General features: G+C 43.6%; 1 protein-coding gene across 11 annotated transcripts in view; it reads right to left on the bottom strand.

Moving 5' to 3' along the window:
• ITPR2 (inositol 1,4,5-trisphosphate receptor type 2) overlaps window positions 1–27,298 on the bottom strand; it is a 286,834-nt gene that overhangs the window by 245,851 nt on the left and 13,685 nt on the right. For 8 of the 11 annotated variants that reach the window (XM_049822308.1, XM_049822311.1, XM_049822321.1 and 5 more), the window contains 2 exons: window positions 26,408–26,608; window positions 23,382–23,510 (listed from right to left, as the gene is read on the bottom strand). In XM_049822308.1, the coding sequence (XP_049678265.1) occupies window positions 23,382–23,473 (92 nt within the window). In that variant the 5' untranslated portion in view covers window positions 23,474–23,510; window positions 26,408–26,608. Of the gene's footprint in view, window positions 1–10,302; window positions 10,353–23,381; window positions 23,684–26,407; window positions 26,685–27,298 lie in introns of those variants that run through there. The other 3 variants (XM_049822315.1, XM_049822314.1, XM_049822318.1) reach the window with 3 other exon arrangements.

Below are 27,298 nucleotides of genomic sequence, written 5' to 3'. Positions count from 1 at the left end.
GAATTACTAGGTATATTGACATAACATACATTAGAAACACTGACACTGTGACCACTATTAACTAAAAATGGGATTTTCAGGACTATGTGAGCCTGCATCTTTACGTAAATTTTAGGCATGTGGTTCACTAATTAGTCCCTATCAGACTGAGTAGCTTAAATTTCTACGGTACATAGTGGCCTCAGAAAAGAGGTCCTATTAAGAGTATCACTGGTCTCAAAATCAAGTAGACACGCAAAACTCACTGCAGGTTACCTACTGAGCCAGAGGCAGCAGAGCAAAGCTAGCAGCAGAGAGAAAATCATCACAATCAAAAGAAATTCTACATTCAGCTTGCACTAGAAGAATTTGTGCTTTTTGCTCAGCTTTGTCTATAGCTACATTGCACGTATTTGTGAACATCCACTTGAAAGGACTGTTTTGAAGAACTGTGTGATAATGAAAAGTTTCGGCAAGGCTGAATTTGCCACTGTTAACACCATTTAATGAAAACAGAGAGAAAGGTTTACCCAGAAAAATAGTAGTGCAAAATGCCAATATCTGCACAGTGATCAAAAAGTGACTTAATCACCGAAAATGGTCATGAAGGCATTCACACCTACACATCAAAACAGCAACACTTATTGTATAAAGGAAGCATAAGCAAAAGGAGAGAATTAGGAAATTCACATTTGCCTGAAAGAGCGTAGTGTAAAAACATTGTTGTTTAAGCCGACAAACCAGACTCAAATGCTACTGTAAGGTCTCTAATGAACCTCAACAATTTCTGGGACAATAACATATATATAGACAAACATACATACACAAATACATATGCACAAACCATTGATCCTGCAAACACAACTTGGAATCTAGATCCTGGAAATCAAACCGAGTTCCTTCTCCATTTTGTAACATAAACAGTGATAATCCAGCAGACCAACTGATGTCATGCTAATGTAATAATATGCGTGGAAAACATTTCTTAATCAAAATACTGACATTTTACCCATTTTGCAGTGTTTATTTCACACAGCAATGGCAAATCTTATGTGCCTAACTTTTTGCTAAAGTTAAAAAAAAAAAAAAAATCCCCCTTTTTAGGTAATAGATACCAAAATACTCTATATTACAAACTTTGTTATATGTCAGGATACCCAATGAAGAAAGGACTCGCCTCATTTCAGAGGCCTTCAAATGGCGACAAGTCCTGAGCTAGTGTAAAAGCCTGTAATTCCACTGATGTTAGTCAAACAGCATTTTTCCACAGCAACTAAGCATCTGGCCCAGTGCTCTTTATATTCTTTCTTTAGTGTATCTTCCTTTAGCTGTCCCAGAGGCTGTCTTCAAGGCCAACCAGCACTCTTGTGCCGCCACAATCATGCAACACAACTTTGGCCCCCACCAGCCGTGGCCCCCTTCCACGTGGCATGCTATATCCTGGCATCGGGGACACACCTCGCCTTTACACTGGGAACGTGAACTTTTCCCAACCACCTTCTCGCCGAGGCAGCACTCTGGAAGTACGGCGCTACCTGGCTTTGCTTTCAGATAAAATGAGACAGCTCTCAGTTTAACAGTGTAACCACCATCAAGCTTGTACCCAACATGTAATTCAGCTCCCAAAATCCTGCTGCTGGTTTCAGCGTTTACTGCTGCCTCTGGGGACAATGACTTGGTTTGCAGGAATTCACTGAATGAGGTCTGCTCGCCCTTTGATACGTGTCCAGCTCTCACTGATGGTAATGAGAATTATGCACAGTTATTAAAGGATAAGAGAGCACTTCACATCAACACGTGTTCCACTTCTCTCAACAAAAGATTTTTTTATTTTCATTTTGCATTGATAAATGCTTACAAATTTTTGCACCAGGGCCAGGTATTTTTGCATACTCTCTTTGCTTTTCTGTTTCTTCTGCAGCAAGTTAAATGATACCTTCCAAACAAAAACCAGCTGAAAAATTACAGTGACTCTATTTACTTGTTTTTAAACTGAGCAGAGCCAATTTCCTACTGGGAGAGATCATTTTGAGAGCTGTTCCAGATTCTCTCAGAGCTGCTTTCCCAGTTGCTGGGAGCAGCTCTCGGAACCTTTTGCCACACCTACACCCAACCTGTACATGCTCGCTTAAGAGAGTTACACATACCAGTGCTAAGCAGCAACCTGAAGAGGAAATGCTCGGGAATGCTACTTCCACGGGGAAAGGACTTGGGAAGCAGGAGAGTCACAAAACAGCAGCCATAAGCAAGACAGCAAAATAGTAGCTTCTGTGCAGGTCTACAGGCATGAAGGTAAAGGTGGAAAAAGAGCCAATGCATTGCTGTGCTACTTGTGTGAATCTTTCATAACTGGCGTTGTAAAATGGGAAAATGCTATAATAAGCATAATAAGTTCAAATCCCAAAACTGCTTCAGACCTTTCTCAAATTGACCACCATGCAGGTTGGCGTCCCCTCTGGTTTTAGCACAGTGAGGCTATACACACAACAGCAAATTTAACCTGCCCGAGAATGGCCCCAGGGGCTGAGGCCAAGCAGCACAGAAAACCCTCCATCTACCTCAGCAGACCCCAGTGTTCAAGACGGGGTGGCTGTGCACTCCAGGAGGAGCTTCTAGGAACCCTCCAGCCCCATCCCTACACAGGGTCCGGGGACAGCATTAGTGCCAAAATCACACCAGGAAACACTCTTAGCAGTTTGCTAGTACAGACTATTGCGTCCCAGCACCCCAGAGCACATGTGAGCACGTGTTTGTTTATTAATGCAGACACAGCAGAAAATTTTTTGAAAATGGTCTCATCCTTGACCTAGCGCTTCCACCTGCACTCTCAGTACTGACATTAAGCTGAGCTGGGACAGGATGGGATTTGTACCACGACATAAGTATCAGAGCAACGACTCTGTTGAACACAGAAGAACTCTTATTCTCAGGCTGTGCTGTCAGCTGTCCAAATGTTATATCACCTTCTAAGGTGTGTCTTAACAACAAGCTCTGTTACAAAGAAATGAGTTTGGCCTTTTACATTAAGGCCCTCCCGTTCTGCAGCATTCTTTTCAGCTGAAGGAAATGCTTCCAGGTCTCCTCATACAGTTTATCCTGACACCGTAAGACAGCAAAAATGCCTGCAAATAATCACTTTCTATTTGGAGAACTGGAGCCCTTTATCACTTACATACACTTACTGGGTATTAACTGGCAGAGAAACAAAGAAATCGTGTCTTCTAGAAAAGCCTGCACTTCAGTGATATGGTAAGTGGAAGAATGGCATCTATTTCATTTTTCCTTTTAAGTACATTACTGCTGTAGATACACTTATTAGTGCTCATGTTACAATTCCATAAAATCCATGGGTTTTAAAGAGGTGGACTGTGTTTTACCTGGGAAAAAGGAACATGGTTCTTCCTTCTGGATCAGCGAGTGGAAAGCACTGTTATTCTCAAACACAATCCAGGCACACACAATGCACCTTCTCCCTCCTGTGCCAAAGTATGCACCTCATAAAGCAAAGGCAAACCAGCTTGAGGGTTACAACTAACTCGTGTTGCAAAAGTTTTCAAGTCAAAGCAATCAACTCTAGAAGAACTGTGATGGCCACACATTTTATTCCAAATCTTGTAATTTTTGGTATCTTTTCTATTGGTCTACTTCCTGATGCTGTATGAATATATATTTAAAAAACCCTACTTTCACTGAAAAGGAAAAGCGCATGTGTTCTTTGCTGTCACCACTGCCCAGAGAAACGTGAAAAATGGCCTCCAGCTCTGAAGGCTCAAAAACCGGAAGACCAAGAGAACGAATCCGTGCACGAGTACTTTTTTAAAATCTCACGATTTTTCAAACCCCTCTCTTTTGTTTGTGGGGGATCTGAGTCATAATTTTCAGAAACAAACAGGAAGCACTGCAGACATCTCCAAGTATTTCCTCTCTCCACCCTCCCACCCACCCCTCTCGTCTTTCACTTCACTTCTGGACACTTTACTATTCCTTTTGCTACGTCAGCAATGACATGGCGCTGCTCTACGCTGGCTCCAGTGTGCTCAGGTACAGGTGAGGTACAGGTTTCTTTTGCCCACATCAGAGGGAAGGGTGCCCTTCGTCCCCTCAGCAGGACAAAGCGAGGCTTTCACGCGCAGCCCCCTTCTACAGCAGCTGAGAAAGCGAAGCCCCTCCACCATGCTTCGCCCCGCTGCTGCCATCGCAGCCTGCAGCATCGCGGTCACAGCCCCTTCCCGGCAGCGAGCGAGGCCTCCCCGGCCGCTCTGCCCCGGGGAGCCCGATCTCCGGGGGCTGTCGGGGGCAGAAGCCGGCTGTCGGAAGGCCGGCCGCTGGACATGACACCCCCCAGTGCCTCCCCAGGGGGGAGTCCCGCCAAGCGGGCCTTGGAGGAGAGAAACAGGATGAAGAAGCGTTAGAAGGTAATGTGCCGGGAAAGCTTTTTTACCTCACTCGGTTTATTACAGTGCTTCCTTTCATTGTATACATGGGAAAAAAAATAAAATCATTTCCCCTTCTCCACTCACCACCAGGGCCAGACCTGTCACACTGCGGGGCGAGCAGCTGGGCAGTGCTGGCCGGCCGGAGGCATTGCGGAGGGAGGACCTCTGCTGCGCCCAGAGCAGAGCCCCGACTGCAACTTTGAGGAACCGCCGGGAGTTTTTTAGCTTGCCCTGATACAGCGAGCAGTTTTCAATGACCGTGGGTGCCTGGCACGTGCCCTCAACCAACACGCGGGTGGGGAAGGGGCAAAATCCGACACGTGAGAAAGGCAGGTGTTGGGACAGCACACTGACAACGCTCTGAGGCCTCTGGGAGACGAGGGGCGAGGGGGCAGGACCGAGGGCGGGAAAACCAGTATGAGCGGTGACAGGAGAACAGAAAGGACCTGGTTTGAAGAAGACCATGCAGCTACCACGAGGAACTGGAGCAAGGTGAGAACGTGGTGGGTGATGGAGCAAGTAGTCAGCATTACTTGCTCCTGCATGACCAACTCTTGACCAGTGTGGTGGGGACCACGGAGGCATGTTTCCCTTTTCGGAGATGTCAGTTCTCTCAAGCTACACTTTTTTATTTTCTCAATGGAAAAAAAATAAACGGGATACACTTTGGCAGCCCTTCCCAGGAAGAATGCGTTCTACCTTTCAGGGCACTTTGTGTATTCCATCTCTTTGTGTCAGTGTACGGTCTTAAATGCAATTACAGGCAAGCCTGAGATCCTGAGGTTTACATCCATGCCACCCTGGTTCCCATAGTGACTTTGACCGTAGCAGCAAGGCTGCCCTGCTACTGGACAATTTCCCTGCAAGGGGAATCTGGACACAAAAAAATCATACCAAAGTTCACATCTAGTTTCAAGTTAAACAAACTAATTGGTGTACATAGTCCCCATTTAACAAGTCCTGCTGAAGTCAATCTAATATTGTGCAATTATATTCAGCACAGTAAGACTATTCTAACCTTTTCCTTATCGCTCCACAACCCTCTTGGACACATTATCACAAGAAGTTAACCCGCCGCCTGGCACATTAAGATTAAAAACCCGCTCACTGCCTTAGCTACGATTCCCTATTTATTTATGCAAAGCAAATAATACTACTCAGCTATAAGCTGATCTGAAAAGATAGTACAGCACCCCACCCAAAAATCAACTCCATTTTTATCACCTTTCCAGATTTTATTACATAATCAAAAAGCCAACTGACTGTCTCTGTGGTGCAGCTTTGTGGATGGTTACACAGTTCAAGTCAAACAGCACCACATTGTCTGGGATAATCTCATCCACTCACATAAACAATTAGTCTGCTATATTTTGATTAACACTTCTGTTTAAGAGGACATTGAGATGCTTCAGCCTGAGTGGCTGAAGGTCTGGCCTCCTGCTAAAACAGAGATGCTCTTCTCAAACTTTTTCTCTGATTGGAAATCATAGCTGCCAGCCTTGCCCCAAGTACCTCTCTGAAGCAGAACTCTCTATTATGTTCTGATTTGACACATGGAAAGAAAACAGCATGCCTTTAGGTGACACTTTTTTGAGTTACAAGACTCATAGATCACAACATTGAATAAAAGGAGTAAATTGACCCAAACACAGTAAAGGGCAAAAGTAAACATTGAGCTAGTTCATTCATTTCATGTTACAACCTTTCAGAGCCTGACTGTCTCTAGGCAACAGTCAACTTTGTTCACACAAATCACCTACTAAATTGTTTAAGTATATGAAGTACTATTGCTTAAAGAGACCTAAGAAGCACTCATATAAACTGTTTTGATGGTGAACAGTGATGTGCAGCCACTGATAAAAAAATAGCTTGCAGAGTAAACGTATATCCACAGCCTCAGTGGTTTGAAAAACTATTCAAGTCAAAAGGCACGATAATCTCTGATACCACAGTTTACTCACATATAAATTCTTCCATCAGTACAGTGCCCTAAATAAGACATCAGAAGTTAACTGCTCTCCTGTGATCCATTAAGATATAAACAGATATTGGTTAAACCTAAATGGATAATCTTTCTTGGAAAAATGGAAAGCGGAGACAATGATTTATTCCACTGGTCTATGTACTGCTTGCTACTCTGGCAACTTAAAAGGAGTACAAATTGTTCCTGCACCTTGCAATGCACAGTTCATCTCGTTGGTCTGCAGCTCTGCATTAGCAATTATGTGAATTGGAAGTGAGCTTGGGCCTTTGTTGTTTTTATTTCTAATCTTCAATCTGAGGAGGTTTTAGAACTTATTTTGGTTTATTTTTACATTTCAGGTTTAATATTTTTTCTAGGAAATGAGCACCAAAAATAAGTATTTGTTTGTATATAAAGCCCTGTGTTTATACAAAAAAAAAGTTTGTATCCAACTTGTCATCCTGAAATTAGAAAAAAGTATCACAGCAATTACATTCATCAAAGTTGAGTGTAAGTAACCTGCCAGCTAACTTTGTACAGATCTTTTCATAGCTGTGGAGCAGACTTTCAACTGGCATTTGGATCAGATTCTCTGCTGACTTCGGCAACACAGTGCCCAGAAAACACCTGACCAGCAAGCACTCAATTCTCCACTTGCAAGGGATGGCACAAATATCCCACTTGCCCTCCTGTCAGCACATGGTAGCAAAGATGTCAGAAGTAAAATAAGACTTCCCAGTGCACCCCAGCAATCCCTTCTGGCCAAGACCCATTTGAAAGCAGTTGCTTCCACATTAGGGCTAATATGAATCAGAAATCCAGACACACAGAAATTCATCTGGTCACTCAGGTGCCAGTTTAAGGTAGGAACACCAGCCTCCAAAAAGAAAATCCATCATCTCCAGAACACAAAGAGCCACTAGCCAGCTGGGAGAGTGTTGAAGTCCTGTCCATTGCCTCTCCTCGGAGAGTTCAGCCCTTACAGAAAGGATCTCACTTCATTTACATCTATACCATTAAAGAGAACCTGTCAGCTTCTTCCAGGCAATCCTCAGTCCCTTCATATGCACTGTCTATCCCAAAAGATCCTACCTTCAATCTAGGGACTGGGTAGTGGTGGAGTCATCAGCCTCCCGAGATAAATCCCTAATCTGGGCAAAGACCAAAGCACCTCCTCCTTCCTGCAAACTAACGGGAAACCAAAGCTCATTAGCATCCTGAGACTCGGGCTCACTTAATTTTTCAAACTACCCTAGAAGCAGAAACTGTGCATAATAAGATTGACTCTTTAGTGATAACAGATAATCACCTCATAATTTGTGTTGTGTGGACCCCTTACTGCTCAAATCTTCCCTTCAACATCCTCTCACCAACCACACAAACTGCAAGTGCTGTAGCAGAAGCAGCATCAGTGGCGCAAAACATACCCTGAAGCATGCCCTTGCCAGCACAAACTGTTCTTTCAGGATGCCAAAGCTCAGTAATGCGGACAAAATGGACTTCCTGTTCCTCCACAATTGATACAGTAGATTAAATGCTGGAAATGGGACCACAGTGAACCACCTCAGGCTGCACAGCCCAGAGACCAGGAGCAAACACCACACAGAAAGAGCTATCAGCATACTTCACTGAATGCATAAGAAAACCGTCCTCCCTCTTCAACTAGACTAAATAACCTACCTCATTTCACTCAGAAGAATTCAGTCTCATTTTATATGGAGAAGGACCAAGAACTTGAAGATATTTAAGGTCCAGCTTACAAAACAGATCTATACTTCTGGCTGCAAAAGTCAGGGAGAAAAAACTATACCCATTTTTAACAGAAATAATGAGTGCCTTCACCAATCCTTAGAAAACAAGCACTCAGATCTCATCTCTCAAACTACCATCCCAAAAAAACATCCTGTTCTTGAGCAAAAACACCCAGAACATAGAAATTCTAAAACTCCTTCAACAGGTAACATCAGCCACAGATACCCACAGCCAAGGTGTAGAGGATTGCAAGTGCAGTATTTGAAGATACTTGAAGACACTTCATCACTCAGGCAAGTCTGGGAATACAGTTATCTTTGGTATCCTCAGAGGACTGAAGTGATTCGAAAGAAGAGCCGACAAGGTATTTTCAGTCCTTTTGGGCTAAAGTGATAAAATGCCTCTAGTTCTTCTATGACCTCTGCTAAAGCGAGATAATAGATGAAAAGCAGCTACTGAAAAAAGCTTTCTTTCACCCCAGCTTGCTGGAAATCTTCATTCTTTGATCTAGACATGAACTTGGTCTCTTTAGTCCATGCACTTAGTCTAATAGTCTAGCTTGTAGTGACAACACATGTATCTCAACTACATAAAAAAGGAGGCACAAAGTGCAATTGCGACTGAATTCGCCTTGATTCATTATGCCTCACACACATCCAGTCAATCCCTGGACTCCATACACTTTCCTCTAAAAATGTTCATGTTACCAAATAGGCTTGAATGAGCTTTTCCAGTCTAACGTTTGATCTTCTGCATAGTCCACATCACCCCAAAATTTCTTTATTATAAAGATATTCGCTTTATATTGAAACAAAATAACTTCTGGAGTATAATTCATATTCTCATCCACTCCTGTTTTAAGTCCCTGAAAGGCAATTGGATATAGTGCCCTAATTTCCTTGTGTCTATAAAATAAGGCAGTTGAAGGTATGAGTCCATAATGACCCTTTCTACCACACCCATCAGACTGTGAGCACACTGAGATAGTGCATCTTTTATGGAAACCTACAGTCACAAAGACTTAGCAAAATACTTTGAATTTAAAATTTTCCTTTGATCCATAGATGGCTTACTCTTGACTCTAAATCTACAAAAATAATTCAGCAAAGTCTGTTCTATTTCCAGTGCCCTTCGGTGTCTGACTTCACAAGCATCAGGCAATTTTGAAGTCATGACTATGTCAATGGACAGTCATAACTATCAATTCTCTGGCAGAAAAAGCTATTCAGCAACACACTCCATTGATGCCACCACAAGATACTGTTGCACTGGGGCTCACTCTATCTTGCAAATATCACATTTCCTGCACTGTTTTCCACATCCTGCTTACACTTCACCAAATCATACTTTCTTCAAATCAGCTATGACTCTTGCAGCCCCCCCAATTTCAGCGGTTTCAAAGCCCCAATACAATTTCTGAACGAATATAACCTCCTATGTACTATCTCATTTCTTAACTCCAAGCTTGCCTTGTGCGACCAGAAAACCTTGATCTTGCTGCTCTGAGGGGATGCTACACTTTAAGGTGATTGCAAGAGCCAATTATCTCCCCAAATGGTCTCCTGGGAAAGCTTTTGGCTGCTCTGAAGTCCATTCCAGGAACAATACATTCTTCAAGTGGATGATTCAGGAGGTTTTTGCAAGTTATGAGAAGGAAAGAAAAAGTGATCTCTTTTTCAGCAGTCATTCCTTGAAATAATCCTTTGATCTTCTGCCTAAGGCAGTATCCGCAACTAGCCTCCAAAGAGTTCATTTGGGCGAGGCATCAAGGTCACCCCGCTGCTCCCAGATCTGTGAATGCCTATGAAAGCACTGCCCTATTAATTCCTGCAACCAAATGCTAAGTTGTTCTCAAGATGCCTCAGCGGAGTCCTGACTATGTACTTCTTCCTTAGATAAATTACAATGAAAATGCCTGAAATTTTAAGCACCAACAGGAGTTCTCTCCAGGTAGTTAAAAAATTTTATCATACTTTGTCACCTTCTAAACTCTCCTTTGTCTTCTCCTACCTATGCTTCCACACCTGGATAAGTAATCTGCTAGATCATTTCTAAAATCCAGTTGAGCTGAGGCTCAAACACAAAGCAATCCAAAGCTGTCCTCGTCTATATCTTGTGGAAAAACAGATCAGGACAACAGCAAGTATATTTCTGACCATCCCATTGACCCACCTTGCTCCTTCAGAGTGGGTAAGGTGTCTGCTCATTTCCCAAACTTGTCCGGATGGTTTTTAATTGCTGCCCATAAAAGGTTTCACTTTCACCTGAAAATCATCATTCAAAGTGTTCACTAGGAAACCTCTTTTCTTTGACTCCTTGTAATGCACCCCATTCTTTTTTCAGATGGCATTTTTATTATTGCTTTAATTCTATCTGCAAGGCTTCCAGTTCTTGTACTAGAAATCATATCAATTCTCTCTGGTCTTTTTTGAGGGTGCAGTTTTCTTCTGTGATTGCTTCTTGCACCATGGCTCCGCAAGAACACCAGTCACAAATCTCCATCTTGTAAGTTGGATCAATCTCATGATACCAGGTTATTATTAGTTACAAATGATGATGTCATGTCTGGAGACTTAAGGGTTGTTTCCACTACAAACAAAGGTTTAAGATGGTGTCAGTATTTTCTTGATCATTTATTCAGAAAGAATTCATAAATTCTTGTTTTCCTGGCACAGGAGAAAGGAAACAGCAGGAGTTTCTTTGATTACAGTTTTCAGACAGAACAGTGCTCTGTAGCACACTCATTTTTACTGTCCTTGGGTCAACATATCAGGTTTTCTCTGGCTGTTACTGAGGTTTGTCCTACGTTCTCTGTACTTCTACTCACTTAGGCCTGTACAGCTTGCCCTGTCAATGCTGAATTTCTTTCTAAGAAGCTTCTTGGGTACCATGGCTCAGCTTTTACTCAAGCCTTACCAAGTGTATGTGCTTTGGGTGGTGACTTCTATTGCTTCAGCTATCTGCCTGCAGAAAGGAGGAAGGATTTTATCTTGCACCTTCATTATAAATGAAGAACACTAATTATACTTACCAGTGTCAATGAAGTTCCACCCAACATATGAGCATGACAATAATGCCAGCAAGTTTAAAACTCTTTTCAGCACACTTGTTTTCTGGTAATAAACATCATTCTGCATCTTTAGATATATACTTTGAAAAAACCCACATCTTACACACGGAAACTTTAATAAACTAACTAGTTTTGTCACAACTGGCTTACTCCCAGGCTTACCATGAGATAAACCAATATAAAATAATTTATGCAACTCAGCATTGAACATCTTGCCAGATCAACATTTGTAAAAAGAGCATTGGCCCAGAACTTGGAGTCTTCAGTTATATTCCATAACTTGTCAATGACCTTGTGCAAGCCACTCCTCTGCTTGTGTCCCATCCCTTATTACAATATTTCCCTTTAAACATACTGTAGATCCGTTGTTGAAAACTCAAACTAACACTGTCCCACTTCCAGCTCTACTCAAGTAAAAGGATTCTATTAAGAGCAGCCTAATCACAGTACACAGTTTAATCTGCCATAGAAAGGAAATGGAACAGATGAAACGGCCTATGGACCGGGAGTTTGACTCCACCAGCCTAATGCACAGTATCACTTCAAATAAGGTGTTACAACAGAACTTTACATGTAATGATTTTACTATATTCTACATATTACATGGGGGGGGGGCGGGGGGAATACAGTAATTGGTCCTTACATTCAGTGGCAGAAAAACCTGTTCAACTACAAAAGTTAACACAGACAAGATTTATTGCCTGCCAGGTCCTGACCTTGTTTTGTGTTTTTGCAAGAGAAGCCATTGCTAACACAAACTGAGCATATCTCTAACCCAAATCCTGCGGCTGCCCAGGGTCCATAGCAGTGCTCTCTCTGGAGAGCCAGATACCAGCCTCTGAATGGTTTCATGATCAAATCCTAATCGATCTTTTAGTACTCCTGAAGATCTAGCCAGCCAAGGAAGTAGAAATCTTAAACTGGACCCTCTTCGACAGGTTCTTTTAAAAAATTGCCTCATGACATAGTTGCAGTTTAAGTCTACAAGTTTGCATGTGTAGGGCCTACATCTCAGACCACCTATAAAGGAAATAATGTCATGCAACTTTGCCACTATTTTGTTAGTTACTTTTTCTGAGTAAAAGAATATATAACAAACTGTCACTTACAGCCTGACACAAATAAACTATCACCTCCACACCAACAAAAAAAAAAATCCACTAAATTTTCTGTATGTTATTTTGCGCTTTTATCATTTAAAAGCAAGGAATATTTTTTCTGTATTCTAGTATTCTTTATAAATAGCATGCTACAGAGACAGCAATGATATGTAAGGATATCTACAAAGATACCTGAAAATCTTACTTGAAACTTGGACTTTCTGTATTCACTGAAATAGTGAACTTTACTGTTTTTACGTCAATACTAAGATCCAAAATATTTATTACATCAGTTCCTTACTTATGAAAGCTGTCTGACAGTAAAGCTTGATTTACTAAGTTCTGTCTTCAACCTGAGAAGCAGCATTACAGACATTGCCATACCCAACTTTTACATCAGCAAGCCTGATCTAAAACCTCATTTTAGAGCAATGAAATTTCACAAAACTCTCCACTTAACCATGACGTTTCAGCTCTGTGTAAAGAGTTAAGCTCATTGGGCCCTGTTTTTCAAATGTGGAACAGGAGTGAACACTACAGACTGGCACCCTCTTGAGTAGCAGAGGGCAAGGAGAGGACAGTGCATTCAGCTGAAATTGAGTCTAGCTTGGCAAAAGGCAAATAACCTAAGTCGGAAATTGTCCAAGACATCAAAGTAAATATTACTAACAGGCAGTTAACCTTTTTCACTCAGTGCAGTTTGTTGGGTTCTTTTTAAATGAAGGCGTAGGGTTTTTTAAACTTTCTAGGTAGCCTTAAAACTTTTATTCTTTGATGGGAAGAATGGAACTTCCTTAGTGATGAATTTGAACATTTTTCACCACTTAAAACTGTACAAAGATCTGCTCAGTGTTTTCAAAACTGATATCCAGTCTTTCCCAATACGTTACTTTTCTTCCTCTCTTTATTTTTTCTGAACAATAAAAAAATTATTAGTCAGATTGAAAAGGTGACTGAGAATATTTTAGCAAAGCACACTACTGTTTCAGTTATCTGGAACAAGTGGGGAGCCCATCAGAAATCTATGCCCAGCTAACTTTAAAATGAGAACAAGCTCATGCAAAAAGCACTGTTACCATTCTCAAGTACTCATACCATTAGTTAGCCCCCCCACCTGCAAAGCACACGCTCTGATTTTAAGTTAGTGGAAGAAAATTACTACTAAACTCAGGGCACTTCTTACACGTTTCATTCGTAACCGTTCCTGTTTTCAAGCTCTTCCTCCACATCCACAATGGAGAAGCTGAGGATATCCAAAATTCATAAGAGTCCTGGAAGTTGGGACTTTACAAATAATGTCAGGTATTGTGAGACTCAGGACAAAACTACACTGGTCACATTCAACTTAGCTGCCCTCTAAAGCCGCCTAGTTAAATTTTTCACATCACAGTGCTCAAGATTATACAACTACACAAAATTTCACAGGCATTCAGGATGTAGATGCACACTGGAGCCAGGCAAAATTCCCCACACTGTAATGAAACACGTCCTGCAGGAGTGGCTGGGGATGCCTCGGTGGCTTGTGCCTGCTGGTCCTCTAGCTTTCATCCAAAGCACCTTCAGAAGGCAAGCAGACAGCTGGGTGGCTTGAAGCCTCCTGTGCATGACCTGCCTTTGCTCCGCACACAGGATTACCAGCACAAGTTTAAACTGAAAAGAGGAAAAACCCTAAGAACTGGGTTGCTGTCTTTTAACTGTGGGAAGTAGGTATAAAAATTTGGGGCTTACCACGACTTTAAGCAGCTGTTTCCTAATCCTGCGACTGCATGCTTTCAGCTGCCCCTGCAACACTGATTAACTTGTGTGTGTCAAGCGCAGTGGAAAAAAAAGCTGTTTGAAATTCAAACAAGTCTCTAAAAGAAAATCAAGATAAGAAGTCCAAGCATTGGATCATAACAAGTTTCTGTATTTTGAGATTCATATAAAAAGCCTTGTTTCAGGGTTTGTTTGTTGATTTTTTTTTTTTAAATGACATTGATTTTTATCTGCCAGAGGTCAAGGAACAAAAACTTGATTACTGTTTTAATATCAATTCTTTGTACCGAAAAGAGCTGCAGTAAGCTTAACTTATAGTGTCAAATGATAAAAACCACACTGCAATATGCTCTTCTAGCCGCCTTCTGCCAAGTAATTTCATGTAAATTTCAACTCCATGCCTTCACTCATGTAGCAGCAACAACCTAAAGGGGCATTTCAAATGAACTGTCCAAAATTTATTATATAAGAAGATTACCAAATTACCACAATTCATTACACGTAACCTCAGTTGTTACAAACGCATTGGGCATCACATGCACTTAGCACGTCAGCCATACATTGCAAACAATAGTACGGGACCACGTCAGTAAGGACTGTTGTGCTTTTACACAAAGAATTGCATAAGGTACCATAGGCAATCTTAAAACTGCTATTTCTTTCTGATGAACTGACTTTATAACTCAGACATTCTCTTGGAGAAGGTAGTATTATTATGCATTTTCCTAAACACCACCAAAAACCCTGGGGAAAAAAATATCAATTATTCAATTTTTTGAGACCATACTAGCACGGACCTCCGTCATTTGAAATATCAAAGTAAACAGTGGCAGTGACAAGCTGATTTGTTCCACGTGGAGTAATTTGAAAAGAAATAAGACAGTTTGCCTGTAGCTTTCATAGCTATCTTCTGTCAGCAGGGGACTGCAGATCTCTCAGCCACTGTCCATCTTCTTCTGTTCCTCTTTAGCCCTACTTAGCTTGTAACACATGCTGCCTTTTAGACCACGCACATCAGTTACTGCCCTACCAATCACACATACCTCTTTCCATGCACCCTTGCTCTGTCAATTTCTCTACCGCCTCACCCTACATTCACCAGCGCCCCCCCCGCACCCATCTCCCCCCTCTCCTCTTCATCTTCCAGGGGCAGGCGAGGGAGCACAGAAGGGACAGGGGAGACTGTTTTCCTGTTTTCTTTTCTGCAACCGACAGCAACCCCGTGGTCACTCATTAGCCAGCGGAAGTAATGGCAAGGAAAATCCTGCTCAGGCAATGTGACGTACCTCTGAAACCCACAAAGGGCTGGGGCAGCTTCAGCGCAGGCAGCACCTCAAGTTGCCAAATTCCAAAATGTTCCCGCAAGCGTGAAAGGACCCCCCAAAATAGAGGCACAGAAGACAAGCTACTGAGCAAAAGGAAGAGGGGAAAAAGCACTTATAGGCATGGTTTGCAAAATCTGCAATATATACTACAATAACAATTCGCTTAGCTGGCTAAGTCAAAAGGTAAACCTGAGCAGAAGAACCAGCACTGCAGGAGCTCTGGAAGGGGTGGCTTATTCTCAGGTATGCTGCAGGACAGTGCAGCAGCACCCACACGGACAGCCCCAGGCAGCGCAGCCTGGTCAACACTTTAGGAGCCTCTTTCCTTTGTTATTAAGCAATAAATAAGAATTGTTTTAAAATCACATGCTTTGGACAATGCTTTGTTACTATTCGATAGCAATCAAAAACTGCAAACAAATGAGCATAAGAGGTAGACAGAGATTCAGGCACAGAAAGACAGTTGGAAAAACAAGACGACTACTGACACAATCTTTTGGCTACCACAGCCAAAATAGCCCCTCAAAACCTCAAGCGATACCTAATACGAGACAGGAATAACAAATACATTTTAAGCCTGTGTTTTCTCTGTCTCTTGATTTCCTTGTTTAACTCAGTTTCCAATTTTGCAACCAAAACCATTAACTTGCTAGAATGTAATTTCTTGGTTTAAGTTTGTTTCATATTTGAAGTGAACTGCAGTAATAAAAACAGAAATTATTTTTACTTCTCTAGAGATAGGGAACACAAAGCAGTTGGACAACTGAAGCTTTCCTGTGCCCCCCAGGAAAGGAAGCTGGAAATCCTGGAAACCAGGATTCACTTCCCACACAGCTGCAGGTCAGGTTAGGACCTCTTGGTGCCCAGTGCCAGCAGAGAGGAGACGCTGCCCCTGCCAGGTAACACCCACTGCCCTCCAGCAAGAGGCAGGTACCAAGGCAGCCCATGCGGTTGCAGGGGTCTGAATGAAATCCTTTCTCAAGTGCTGGCAAAATGTGGGCAAATTTTCAAAGGGGCAGAGAAGGACAAGCGGGTCTGGAGACAGCGCTGCAGCTCGGGGAGGCTCTCGACACACAGCTGCAATATCCTTTTTTTTGTTGTTTTTAAACAGGGATAACAGATGCATTTTTGCTTATCCTGTTCTCAGAAATGCCATTTTACTTGAAACTTTCCATATAGGTGTCTACCTTGGGTCCAAAAAGTCAAGGTTTAGCATCATTATAAACAGCTGAAACCAGAACCTATGTCAGGAAGTGTCTACACATCTACATAGCAGTGGAACTACTGATTAAAGTAATTAGATGGAATCAGATTTACAAATAATAAATGAAGGTTTAAAATAATCAGTCATAAGGGGTTTTATATCTTTAATATAATTAAAATAATGCATCTCTGAATAAGTGACAAAACACACCACAGACAAGGAAAAAAGTAAAATCCTGAACCGCCATTCATTTTCCTTTCTCGATTTTTTCCCATAAATATCCCTAATCAAGTATATCAAAATCATACAAACTTCATCAGTCTCCCTTTCATACAAGAAGCAACAGACCTTTCACAGCAAGCAGAGACCAGACTTCAAGTGCATTAAATACACGTGCAGAGGACATGGCTTTGTGCTATTGCCCAACAAACAGGCGCACACTTCAGCCAAGCAGCAGCAGCAGCCTGTACACTAACAGCAAAGGGCAGCAGGTTTCAAACACCTCCCCGAGCACTAAAACACCCGACTGAGCAAAGGTTCACGTGCTTCGTAGGAGATAATGTTCCAAGCTGGGGAAGTCAAAGATTGATCTGACTCTTTCTTCTGTGGCACTCTGAAAATACAGGATAACCTTGATTTCTAGTGAGTCCGAGAACCATGTTTAGTTAATCTCCTCATTATGTAAAAGGAAGTTAAATCAGACTTAAAGTCACGCAAGTTAAACAATCTCCCCTCTCCTTCCTGGCTACTCCCCACATTACCCATAGCGCAGCTGAGAACTACAGAAGTTGTAATAGCCACTACACTTGTCTCAATTCAAAATTTAAGTCCTCTCTTACTTTGATTACTACCACACAGCTTATGGGTAAACTCACTTTTGCATTAAATCAATTGGTTCTTTCCCTAACCCCAATTTTCTCTCCACTTCTGTTTGATAATGAGCTCTTTGAACCAAGGATATTACATTTGAGCGTACAATCTCATAAATCATAATACCGTAATTAAGTCTAATCCTATGTTCCTTCACACCCTAGCTGTGCTCTGTGTTCGAGTAAAACTTCTGAAACAAACAAACCCCCGCCGGGGCTCATTACTTGCTGCATTCCCATAAGGGTGCTTTGTGGAAAGCTTTGTCTCATTGTTTATTTAAAGACAGCACTGTTGTTAGAATTTGAAACGAGCATGAAAATAAGTTTGTTATAAATGGCAAAGCTGGAGGGGTGCCTAATTGCTAATGTGAGTGGGTAATTACAGAGGATATAAGCTTTGATAGATGTATTGAATTGCAAGGTATGCAACAGACAGAGTTGTATTTATATGTCTACATCTCTGCTTATGTGGCATTTATTACAAGATCAATGAAGGTATTTAATAATGCATATAATATAGCTTACACTTGAGAAAGTTATCGCAGAAAAGATATACACCATATAGCTGAAAAGTGTACATTAGCATACATTCAAAGTAGCTGCAGAATTCAGACCAGTCCTTTTGCATTAGGAAGACAACCAAGAGAACGTATTTCCAAAAAGGCTAATCCTACACGGTATTTTAAAAAAAAATTAAGAAATACACAATCAAAACTGTCAAATCTCATTCGTACTGTCAGTCCGGAGGATAAAGTACCTAGGTAATAAAACATATGACTAATTCTGCCCACAGGAAAGCCAAAATTCATCTTCCCTTCTCTCTTCTAGGTATTATTTGTTTCTATATGTATCAGAATTAAATTATGAGTAATTCTAGTTATGCCACTCTCACTTTCTTCAGGCTTTTTATTCTTTCCTGACTAATTACATTTTGTCAGCTGGCACAAGGAAGAAAAATTTGCTATTAATTAAAGGACATACACTCTGTTCCTTAACCATAGCTTACATTTTCAGACAGTAGGAGAGAAGTGTAGAAAAAAATAAGTGCATTGATGAAAATACTACATTGGTGTGTTATAAGCATCATCAGTCACTACATCTTTTCTCTTAGCACAATTCCTGAGGCCACCAAGATGCCACATTTTAGCCTTTGCTGTATTTGGAATATTTTGATTTATGCTGTTCCATAAGCACTTTCTACTTAATCTTGTCTCTTCACAAAGCATGACTGACTCAATCTGTGTGTGAAGTCCAACTTCAATAAGACAAATAATGCACAAAAGCCCACTGAAGGAGCCTGAATGAAACTGTGATACTCATTTCAAATAAGAAAGTTCTGGCAAGCAAGAAAGTTCTGGCAAGCACTTCCACAAATTAAGAGTTGTTCAAGAAAAATCAACATTAAACTCCAGAAAACAAGTCCAAACATTTTACAACACACTTTCTGCTGCTAATTAGAAATAAGTCTCAGCACCCCTCACCATCCATGGCCATATATTACCTAGCAGGCAGCTCCTGCTGCATGCTCCATTAATTATGTTCCATGAGGTTTCTCGCTGCCATGGCACAGAAGCGCGTTTATGGAGGTGAGACAGGTATGCAGCTACTGATGGTGACTAACAGGCCTATCATCAAACTTTCCAACAGCTGATGTTGCCGCTGTTGTTACTTACTTTTTTCCCCCCACCTCTCCCACTGAGAATACTTTCTTCCCCTCATTCTACCAATAGGTGATTAATAGCAGCTCTAATTCCCAGCATACATCATTGCCAACATTTACAGCCAAAATATTGGGGAAGGTGGTCTCAAGGTTCAGATGCTGGTCTGGGACAACTTAAGATACCTAGATTCATTGCCTAGCTCTGCCACATGCCTCCTGTGGGATGTAAAGCCTCCAACTGCACAGAAGCCAAAACACACTAAAAGCTCAAAAATGGGGAAAAAAACCCCACATTATTACCACAGTCCCATAATCCAGTACCAAATATATCTTGAAATGGCAGAAAGCTACCCGTGGATGTAAATTCCTTTTTCCAAACATTTCCTTTTCTGTACTAAATTGCAAGACTATCAGTTTATACATTCGAAAGCATCCTCCTTCTTAAAAAGGAAGGGGCAGGGGGAAAGCTCAGAGAGCCTTCCGATTGGAAAAGCCAGATTACACATCATCAGCTCCTTAGCATCCAAACCCAGAAAAAGCCCAAAGTCAAGCAGAAAAAAAGAGCAGGGGATTGCTTGGACTCTCAGTACCTCAAGTATCCAAACACCTGCAGCAGCCAACGGAGAATGCTGAGCCCTAAAACCCTCTCCTGTACCATTACCCAGAGGTGCCCCTCTCCCCTTGGGATCCACAGCCTGGAACATCCTCATGGAGACAGGCGGTTATCCCACTTCTTCAAAAACTGAGCACAACCGCTCTCTTTTTAACGCATGGATACAGGAGGAAGAATTTGGAGTGGCGCTGCCCGACCTCCCCGTCCCTGCCCCCATCCCACGCTACCGTGCTAACCCCAGATGCGGAAGAGAGGTTCAGTTTCCTCTTCTGACTAAGAAGGATCAAATCTGAAAGCAGAGCCCTCACGCTCACATCCAACAGCTGTTTATAGTAGAGAAACAGTTCAGAGACAAGGACAGGAGCACAGGTTTCTTCCAGCTCACAGAAGTGCCCCAACCTTTTGGGTCCTATTTACAGAATCTCGTTGTTCCGGCGATTCTCAAACCCTTTTTGTAGGGGGAGGTGGAAGGGCACTCCTGCCTTCACCCAGCACCACTCAACTCGCTCACCTGGACACAGGGCCAAGAAGCACGGATCCCCCATCTCCTAAACAAGGAAGTTAGGACCTCCTAAACTGCGCAACAGGAAGATTTCCACACTCAGGTTATAGTAGATATTAACCTCGCCCTACAGTTGATCTGAATAGCTCAGCTGCATCTTTCTGTCGGCTTTAAGTTTCCTGGGGAAACTGAGCACAGGAAAATTTCTGCACTAGCAAGTGAGCAAAAAATATTCTAAAGCCCATGAAACAGGCTTTGCTTAGAAATTTCCCTCAAAACTAAATGCTGAGCTCATTCAACTCTTCAAGGAATAAGGTCCACTGACGTGACAGACCTCCCCCGCTTGCAGAGGTGCTGTGTGCTTTTTTATCTTATTTATAGAATGGTGTCACTCACGCTTTGTTTAAGAAACAATTAGACTTTGACAGCTTAAAATAAACAGGACTCTCTCCCTGCTGCCGAGTTACTAGACCCGAGCTGGATTTCAAGTTCTTGCAACCGCATGAGACTACACTATGGACTCAATAGTGTAAGCGGCAAGTTCGTTTGCCCAGCACCTTTCAAAACAGCACCCTGAGCAATACAGGCGAGAGCAATAAAACAAGGACCCACATCAGTCAAATGAAGCAAGCAAGCAATCATTCCCACTCCTACCCCACTTTGCCCTCACCAAGAGGCACCTCTGGTAGACAAGGCCACCCCTTTTCAGATGTTTGCAAAGAAAGAACCTGCAGAAATACAGAAGATGCAGGAGTTTAGCAATGGTGAGACGCCAAACGTGCAGCTGGGCAAACTTTTTCCCTGAAAGTACGGTTGTTTTTTCTGCCTCTTGTGTTGCTGCAACCGGTCCAAAGGCAGTAATTGCAATAGCTGGCACAGATAACATGACTTGGCATCACAATTTTAAATTTCAGTCCAAGCTCTTGTACCACCAGCAGAGGGGTCAGCATTCCCATCTAGTAGACATGGGAGTTTTCCACTAGTGACTTCACATTTCCTTCAAGGCCTTCAGCTCCTCAACTCCAGCCTCCTGGCTTGGTGGCTGCCTTTACCATGGCAGGGAGCAGGGCACAGAAAAGCTGTATTGAAGAACTAACAGAGCTACATCGGCATTCTTGAATTCCTGGCCTGTCGCTGAAGGAGAGACGTGCACAGGAGTCCTATCTCATCCCAGGTAGTCTTCTTGAGCTGGGTTAGCTAGGTAAAAGAGAGCCTGGACAGAGTGTTAGTTAGGGTGTTGGCTTGAGTTCAATTATTTTTCCTGGTAAAGAGCTCCCATGTGCCTTAGGCAAGCTTTGGTCTTGGCTTCCCGTCTGTAAAGCTGGGGGTAAATGTCCCGCCCTAATTCCAAGGGAAGAGGGGAGGATCAGCAGTCTGAAGACTGCGACACAGGAATGCCAACACATATTCAAGTGACACACAGTTGTACCAAGCACCAGTCACAGCAGAAACGTCTATGACACTAGACAAGCAGGTGTTCTCAGAAATGAGGAACGTTTCTCAACATAAAGAAAAGTAAAAGTACAGCAAATTTAGCTTCCCCCAGATAAGAGAACACAGCAATGACACAGAACAGCAAGCCAAATAACTCAACAACAAGTTATGCCAACAAAAAAGAAATGCTGGGGTTACAAGAATAAGAAACAATATCCAGTGATTAACAGTTGCAGAAAGCAAACGTTTTCAGACAGGATTTAAAATCACAAGAGTCAGCAAAACAAAAGGAGATGTGAGACAAAATAGAGAGTCAGGGACAGAGAAGGCACAAAATTAGCAAATAGAGGAACAAACCATGGAAAAACACTTGTCAACAGATTAAATGAGTGAACGGCAAGGATCGAAATAATAAGAGAAAAAAAATACAAAGGGCCAGCTTTGTTCCAGTTAACAGTACCACACCAAGTAACTTAGATGATCACTGTTTGCATTTTAATACTGCCCTTACTTCACCCTACAGTCCCCCATAGAAGAAGAGATCTCAGAACACAGGGAACCTAATACAACACACAGGAGTGATACCCAGGCACATGTTAATTAGCGGTGGATCAGCCTTAGCAAGTTTAACTGTTATCCTGAAGGTACTGCTAACGTTTAAGCAGCAAATAACACTGATATTTAACTAGAGTTTGAGCTGCCTTGTCAATTAGATCGCTACAACTCGTGCAGCGCAGGAGACGTTTCCATTGACAAAGGTTTAAGGACATGCTTACTTTGGACATGCCGCAAAGTCAGTGAAACTATTGCAGATGTCCTAAGAACATCAGAAGGAAAGTGCCACTGCACCCTCAGGACCAAATGATGTGATGGTTTAAAGAAAGATATTAATTTATTCCTATTATCATCCGCTGTCACTTTCCGTCCTGGATTCCAAAAGGGTGATTTGAAGCAGTCAAGGTTAGTAAAAAGCTCAAGCAAGCAGGAGTAGTTCAGTGAAGTAACCACAGCTAAACTACGCCTTTCCACTCCACAAAGTGAAAGCAGAGCTCATGGAAAAAGCGTGCCCGTGAAATTAAATATCTGATTCTAAATATCTGATCGTCACCAACCGCAGATAAGGCTTCAGGCAAACGCAACCCAGAAGTGAAGGGAGACACGTTCGACGAGCCGATTACGACGGCGTGCAAGAAAGCAAAGGTTTTGTCCTTCTCGTCTTTGTCAAAAATTCTCAGGCGTGCAATAAAATAAAGCTCTCCTCCTCCTCCTCCTCCTCCCCTCCCCCCCACCAAAAAATAATAAGTTAGCCATAAGTTACGACTGTATTAACGCATTTGGGTACAGCAGAGGGTTCCTTCCACAGAGCGGGCTCTGGCAAACGCCGGGTATTCCGGTTTGGGCTGGCCCGGCGGTGCAGCCCCGGCGGGAGCCGAGCGGGGAGCGCGGAGCAGCCCCACGCGGAGCCGCCGCCGCCTGCCCGCCCCGCCGGTACCGCCGCCGCCGCCCGGGCCCCGCTGACCCCGGGCCTGGGCGAGAAGTTCCCTCATTCCTCCCTTCTCCCCCGCTCATCACTTCCTACTTTCCCCTCTCCGCCGCCGGCCGCTTCCTGTGCTGCAGCCGGCGCTGCCCGCGGGTCGGCACCCCGCAGCGGGCACGGCACGGCACGGCTCGCCACACACACCGCCCCCCCCCCCCCCCCAGCCCCGGCCCCTCACTCACCCCAGCGTGCTGATGAAGCCGTTGACAGAGCCCTCGGCGTACAGGGACACGATGTCCCCGATGTACAGAAAGCTGGACATTTTCTCAGACATGTTGGCTCATTTTCAGTCGGATTTCGCACTCCTCCCCCTCAAAAAAAAAAAAAAAAAGGGGGGGGGGGGGGGGATAAAATAAAACCAAACTGATCCGGGGTGGGGGGAGGCCGGAGAGACGAGGCGCGGCGAGGGCGGGCCGGGCCGGGCGCTCAGCGCGGCCCCTGTGGCGCGGCGCGGGCTGACATGATCGCGGCGCCGCTGCCCTCCGCGCACCGCCGCGGCCCGGCCCGGCCCGCCTCCCGCCTCCGCCTCCCGGGGCCGCCCCGCTCCGCCCCGCCGCCACCCCCCCGGGCAGAGGGGGTCGCAACCCCCGCACAGCGAGGCCGTGCCTCGGCCTCTGGGTCAGGGCCGGCTTTGCTCCCCCGCCAGGCGGGAGAGGTGCTGCGGTGAGACCCCGGTGAAACGCCTCAGGAATTCCCCTGCGGCCCGGCCATAACCCGCCGCCCTCGGGCGCGGGGTTGGGGCCGTAGCCCGAGGGAAGAAGCAGCGGGACGGGGGCGCTGAGGGAGGGAAGAGGCGAAGCGGCGGGTGGGATGGCGTCCCGTCCCCGTTGCCGCCGCCTCTGCCAAGAGGCCTCGAGTCCCGCGACGCTTAATCACCAGCCCACGTCCCCCTCGATGTTGTGGCTGACAAACTTCAGGAACCACAAATCCTTCTTCTTCTTTTTTTTTTTTTTTTCTTTTAAATCAGAAGCAAACCATGCTGCAACCCCGTGCAGGAATTCCCACAGCGCACACTTCCAAAAGAAAATTGCCACCAAGTTAACAAAAACAACACCCTGGAACTAGAGAGCGCTCAGGAAGACTTTTCTGCCGAGGAAAGGGGGGACACCGTAACCTCCCCAGAGCCGGGGGGCTGCAAGCGCTACCCCCCCCCAGCCCACTGGAATTCAAGCTGCAGCCCACCCACAGCTGGGTGGCCAAAGGGGCTCCCACGGCTGTGCAAATCCACGCCGCTTCGGATCACTGCCCAAGACCCAGTGCCAGCCCGCAAAACGTCCGTCGGTGGATGGAAGCGTTTAGTTCAAAGGAAAGTCTAGCGACAGCGTGGGGTTCTTATTCTCAAAAACACCGTGCGTTCTTTAGACGAAAATGTAATTTCCACCAACAGTTAAAAGAATCAAAGTATTTCCACTTAGTTTCTGATTTTTTGGCTGTATTTTACCTCCCCACCTCTCCTAATTACAGGCAAACTCAGCAGTAGTACTGGTTACACATTGCTTTTTTCCAGCAGATCGTTTGGATTGAAAAAAAAAAAAAAACGAAACTACTCACCCAGGTCTAAGAGCCTGATCAAATACTAGCTCTTAAATAGCAAGAATATGATTCTAGTTGCAGGAATGTACAGTCCAGTGGAAGTGAGTAATAAACTGAGAGTTTCACACTTGCATTTAATTTCCCACATCCACAGCTTGCAGCCTTCTCACTTGTTCTGAGCATAAACTCTTGACATCAGAAATGCTGAGTCTTCAAAGTAAAAAAAAGTTTTACCATCAAGATGTACAGAAAAAACTGTGATGCCATTCTAGAGTTCCCTCTTTTGCTCTTTTACGGTGAATATTTTAGATTTGTCTCTTGTACCCACCAGCATACAAAGACACCACCAAAGATCTGTGCTTGCATTCTGATTATGTATGCATACATACGCAGGCCCTTGCTCTGACACTTTAGAAGACTGAATTGAAAGAATTTGGTAGAGTAACCACTATTATTAAAACATTTCTGGAAAAGAAATATGAAGAGAATGGGCACCAGAGCCCTTGTTCTGGAACCACCCCCTGGACAGGAAAACCAAGATGAGGTGTTTTGAACTGCCCCAAGCACACATATTAAATCCCAAAATTGGATGAAATTAAAACATACCAGAATTAGAAACTGAAAGTCCGAGTAGCACAAGGCACCGAAGGGGGAGAGAAGCCGAGGCTCCCTGCCCACATGCCGACCAAGTGAAAAGCATCGACCCGGGGTCTCTCCCAGGAGCCACCACGCAGAGGGTTCAGGCGTTTCATTTCACAAAAACGTGGTTCTGGGCAGTTTGAAACCAGGGCTGAGCAGCAAAGGCTTCACAATGTATTGACAATATTCTTTGCCCTCCTGACCCTGTTTATCTCAACCACTTTATACCAGGCTTTAACAGCCTAATTAAGATACTTTAGCCAAGGAGGTTTCACGTTTCCCAGCAGTAAATGAAATCCTGGCGTGCCTTAGATCAGTGGGAGTTTTCCTGAGTATAGACTTCAGAACTTGGCCGAGCGGCAAGTCTGCCTGTCCTTTGTATGCCTGGGAGCAAATCCCCATTTGGGACCATTCACAGCCAGGAAGGTTCAACGCCGTTGCCTAAACATGGGTTACTGGGGCCAGATACCCAAGACACCCATCCCGGTAGGTTGTCAGCAGGGAAGCAGCACCGCTATGCCCTTGACAGCTCTGCCTGCGCGTGGGCAACTGAAAGGGGCCCGCGTGCTTTGGCATTACAAGGAGGTTAATTCGGGTCACTTTAGAAAATATTTAGCATTTGCTTGCTGTGTGGCAAAGCTCTAACTGATAGAAGTCCTACACTTGCAGTCATCTTTGCCTCTCCCCCGCCAAGGGAAATCAAGGCACAGGCTGCATTCTCCTTCGTTTCTAGGCTTGTTCATCTTGGCTCAGGCTGGAGCATGCCAGCAGCTGAAAGCTGTTACCACCTCCCAGCTCTCTAGTGATCTGTATGAAATGAACTGGAAATCTCAATTCAGTTGCAAGAAGCGATGGCTCTTAACTAGAAATGAGTGGTATGAAATCAGCGTTTTTGTGAAAAACATAAAGGTCGAATCCCTAAGGCAGTCAAGGATTTAAGCGAGCGCTTCATTTTAAACCTGTCTCGTTGAAACAGTCCAACAATCTCATTGAAGTTACCAGATTATTTGTACGCTGAAAATAAGCGAGCACTTACCGGCTTTCGTAGGCCAGGTTTTAAATTGGTATGAACATCGCCCTGGAAAAGCAGATCTGAGGAACCCTTGCTGATCCTCTCCTTGCAGACAGAAAACTTAAGTAGGGATGAGTGCTCCTCTAGCATTTTTAACAAGCATTAACCCTCTTCTGTTAGAAATAATGATTGTGCCTCTCAGTGCTAGTTTTATGAAGATAGTATCTAAAAAAATTTAATTAAAATGAAAGAGATTTTGTCATAACAAGTATATATAAAAAAAATAAAGCATGGTCAGAGATGGTAATGGAATATTGCTTCATTTATCTGGAGCAGAAATAAACCAAATTGGTTCATAAATATGGGTATTTTTACTACAGTTTTTAACCTTGCAATTAGCTGCAGGGTGAAGGTGAGGCTGCTTAGTCAATAACTGGAATATGTTTTCCATCAGTTATCTCTGGTAATCTTTTGTTCCAAAGCTAGGAATACAGGCTTCACCACGAAACAGGACCCAGATGCAGAAATCATCAGCTAGTGCTGACAGACTGCTCCAGTGCACATATTACTCTGTATGTTGTAGAAGTGAAGAAGTCATTCTAACTCAACTTTCCTTTCTAGTCTATTTCTTATTTTCAGAAAAGAAAATATTGCTAGTGATGTTTGCAGTGGTATTCTAAAATTAGATCTCTATGTAAAAGTATGTGGCAGTATTTTAATACAGGGGAATTTTACCGTGATTTCTACGTCCTAGGTTTTGATGTTCATTCCGGTGCTGAGGCATAGGAGAAGCAGTTTATCCACAGAGAGGTCAATAGAAACACCCCATTGAAGCATTGAGCATCCACTTCGGATGTGAAAATACACAATATTGGACCGACCTCAGACTCAAAAAACTCATCAAGTACATAGGCT

The sequence above is a fragment of the Accipiter gentilis genome, chromosome 18, assembly GCF_929443795.1.
Source record: "Accipiter gentilis chromosome 18, bAccGen1.1, whole genome shotgun sequence".
Classification (NCBI taxonomy): domain Eukaryota; kingdom Metazoa; phylum Chordata; class Aves; order Accipitriformes; family Accipitridae; genus Astur; species Astur gentilis.
This window is presented reverse-complemented; position numbering and strand designations above follow the sequence as displayed.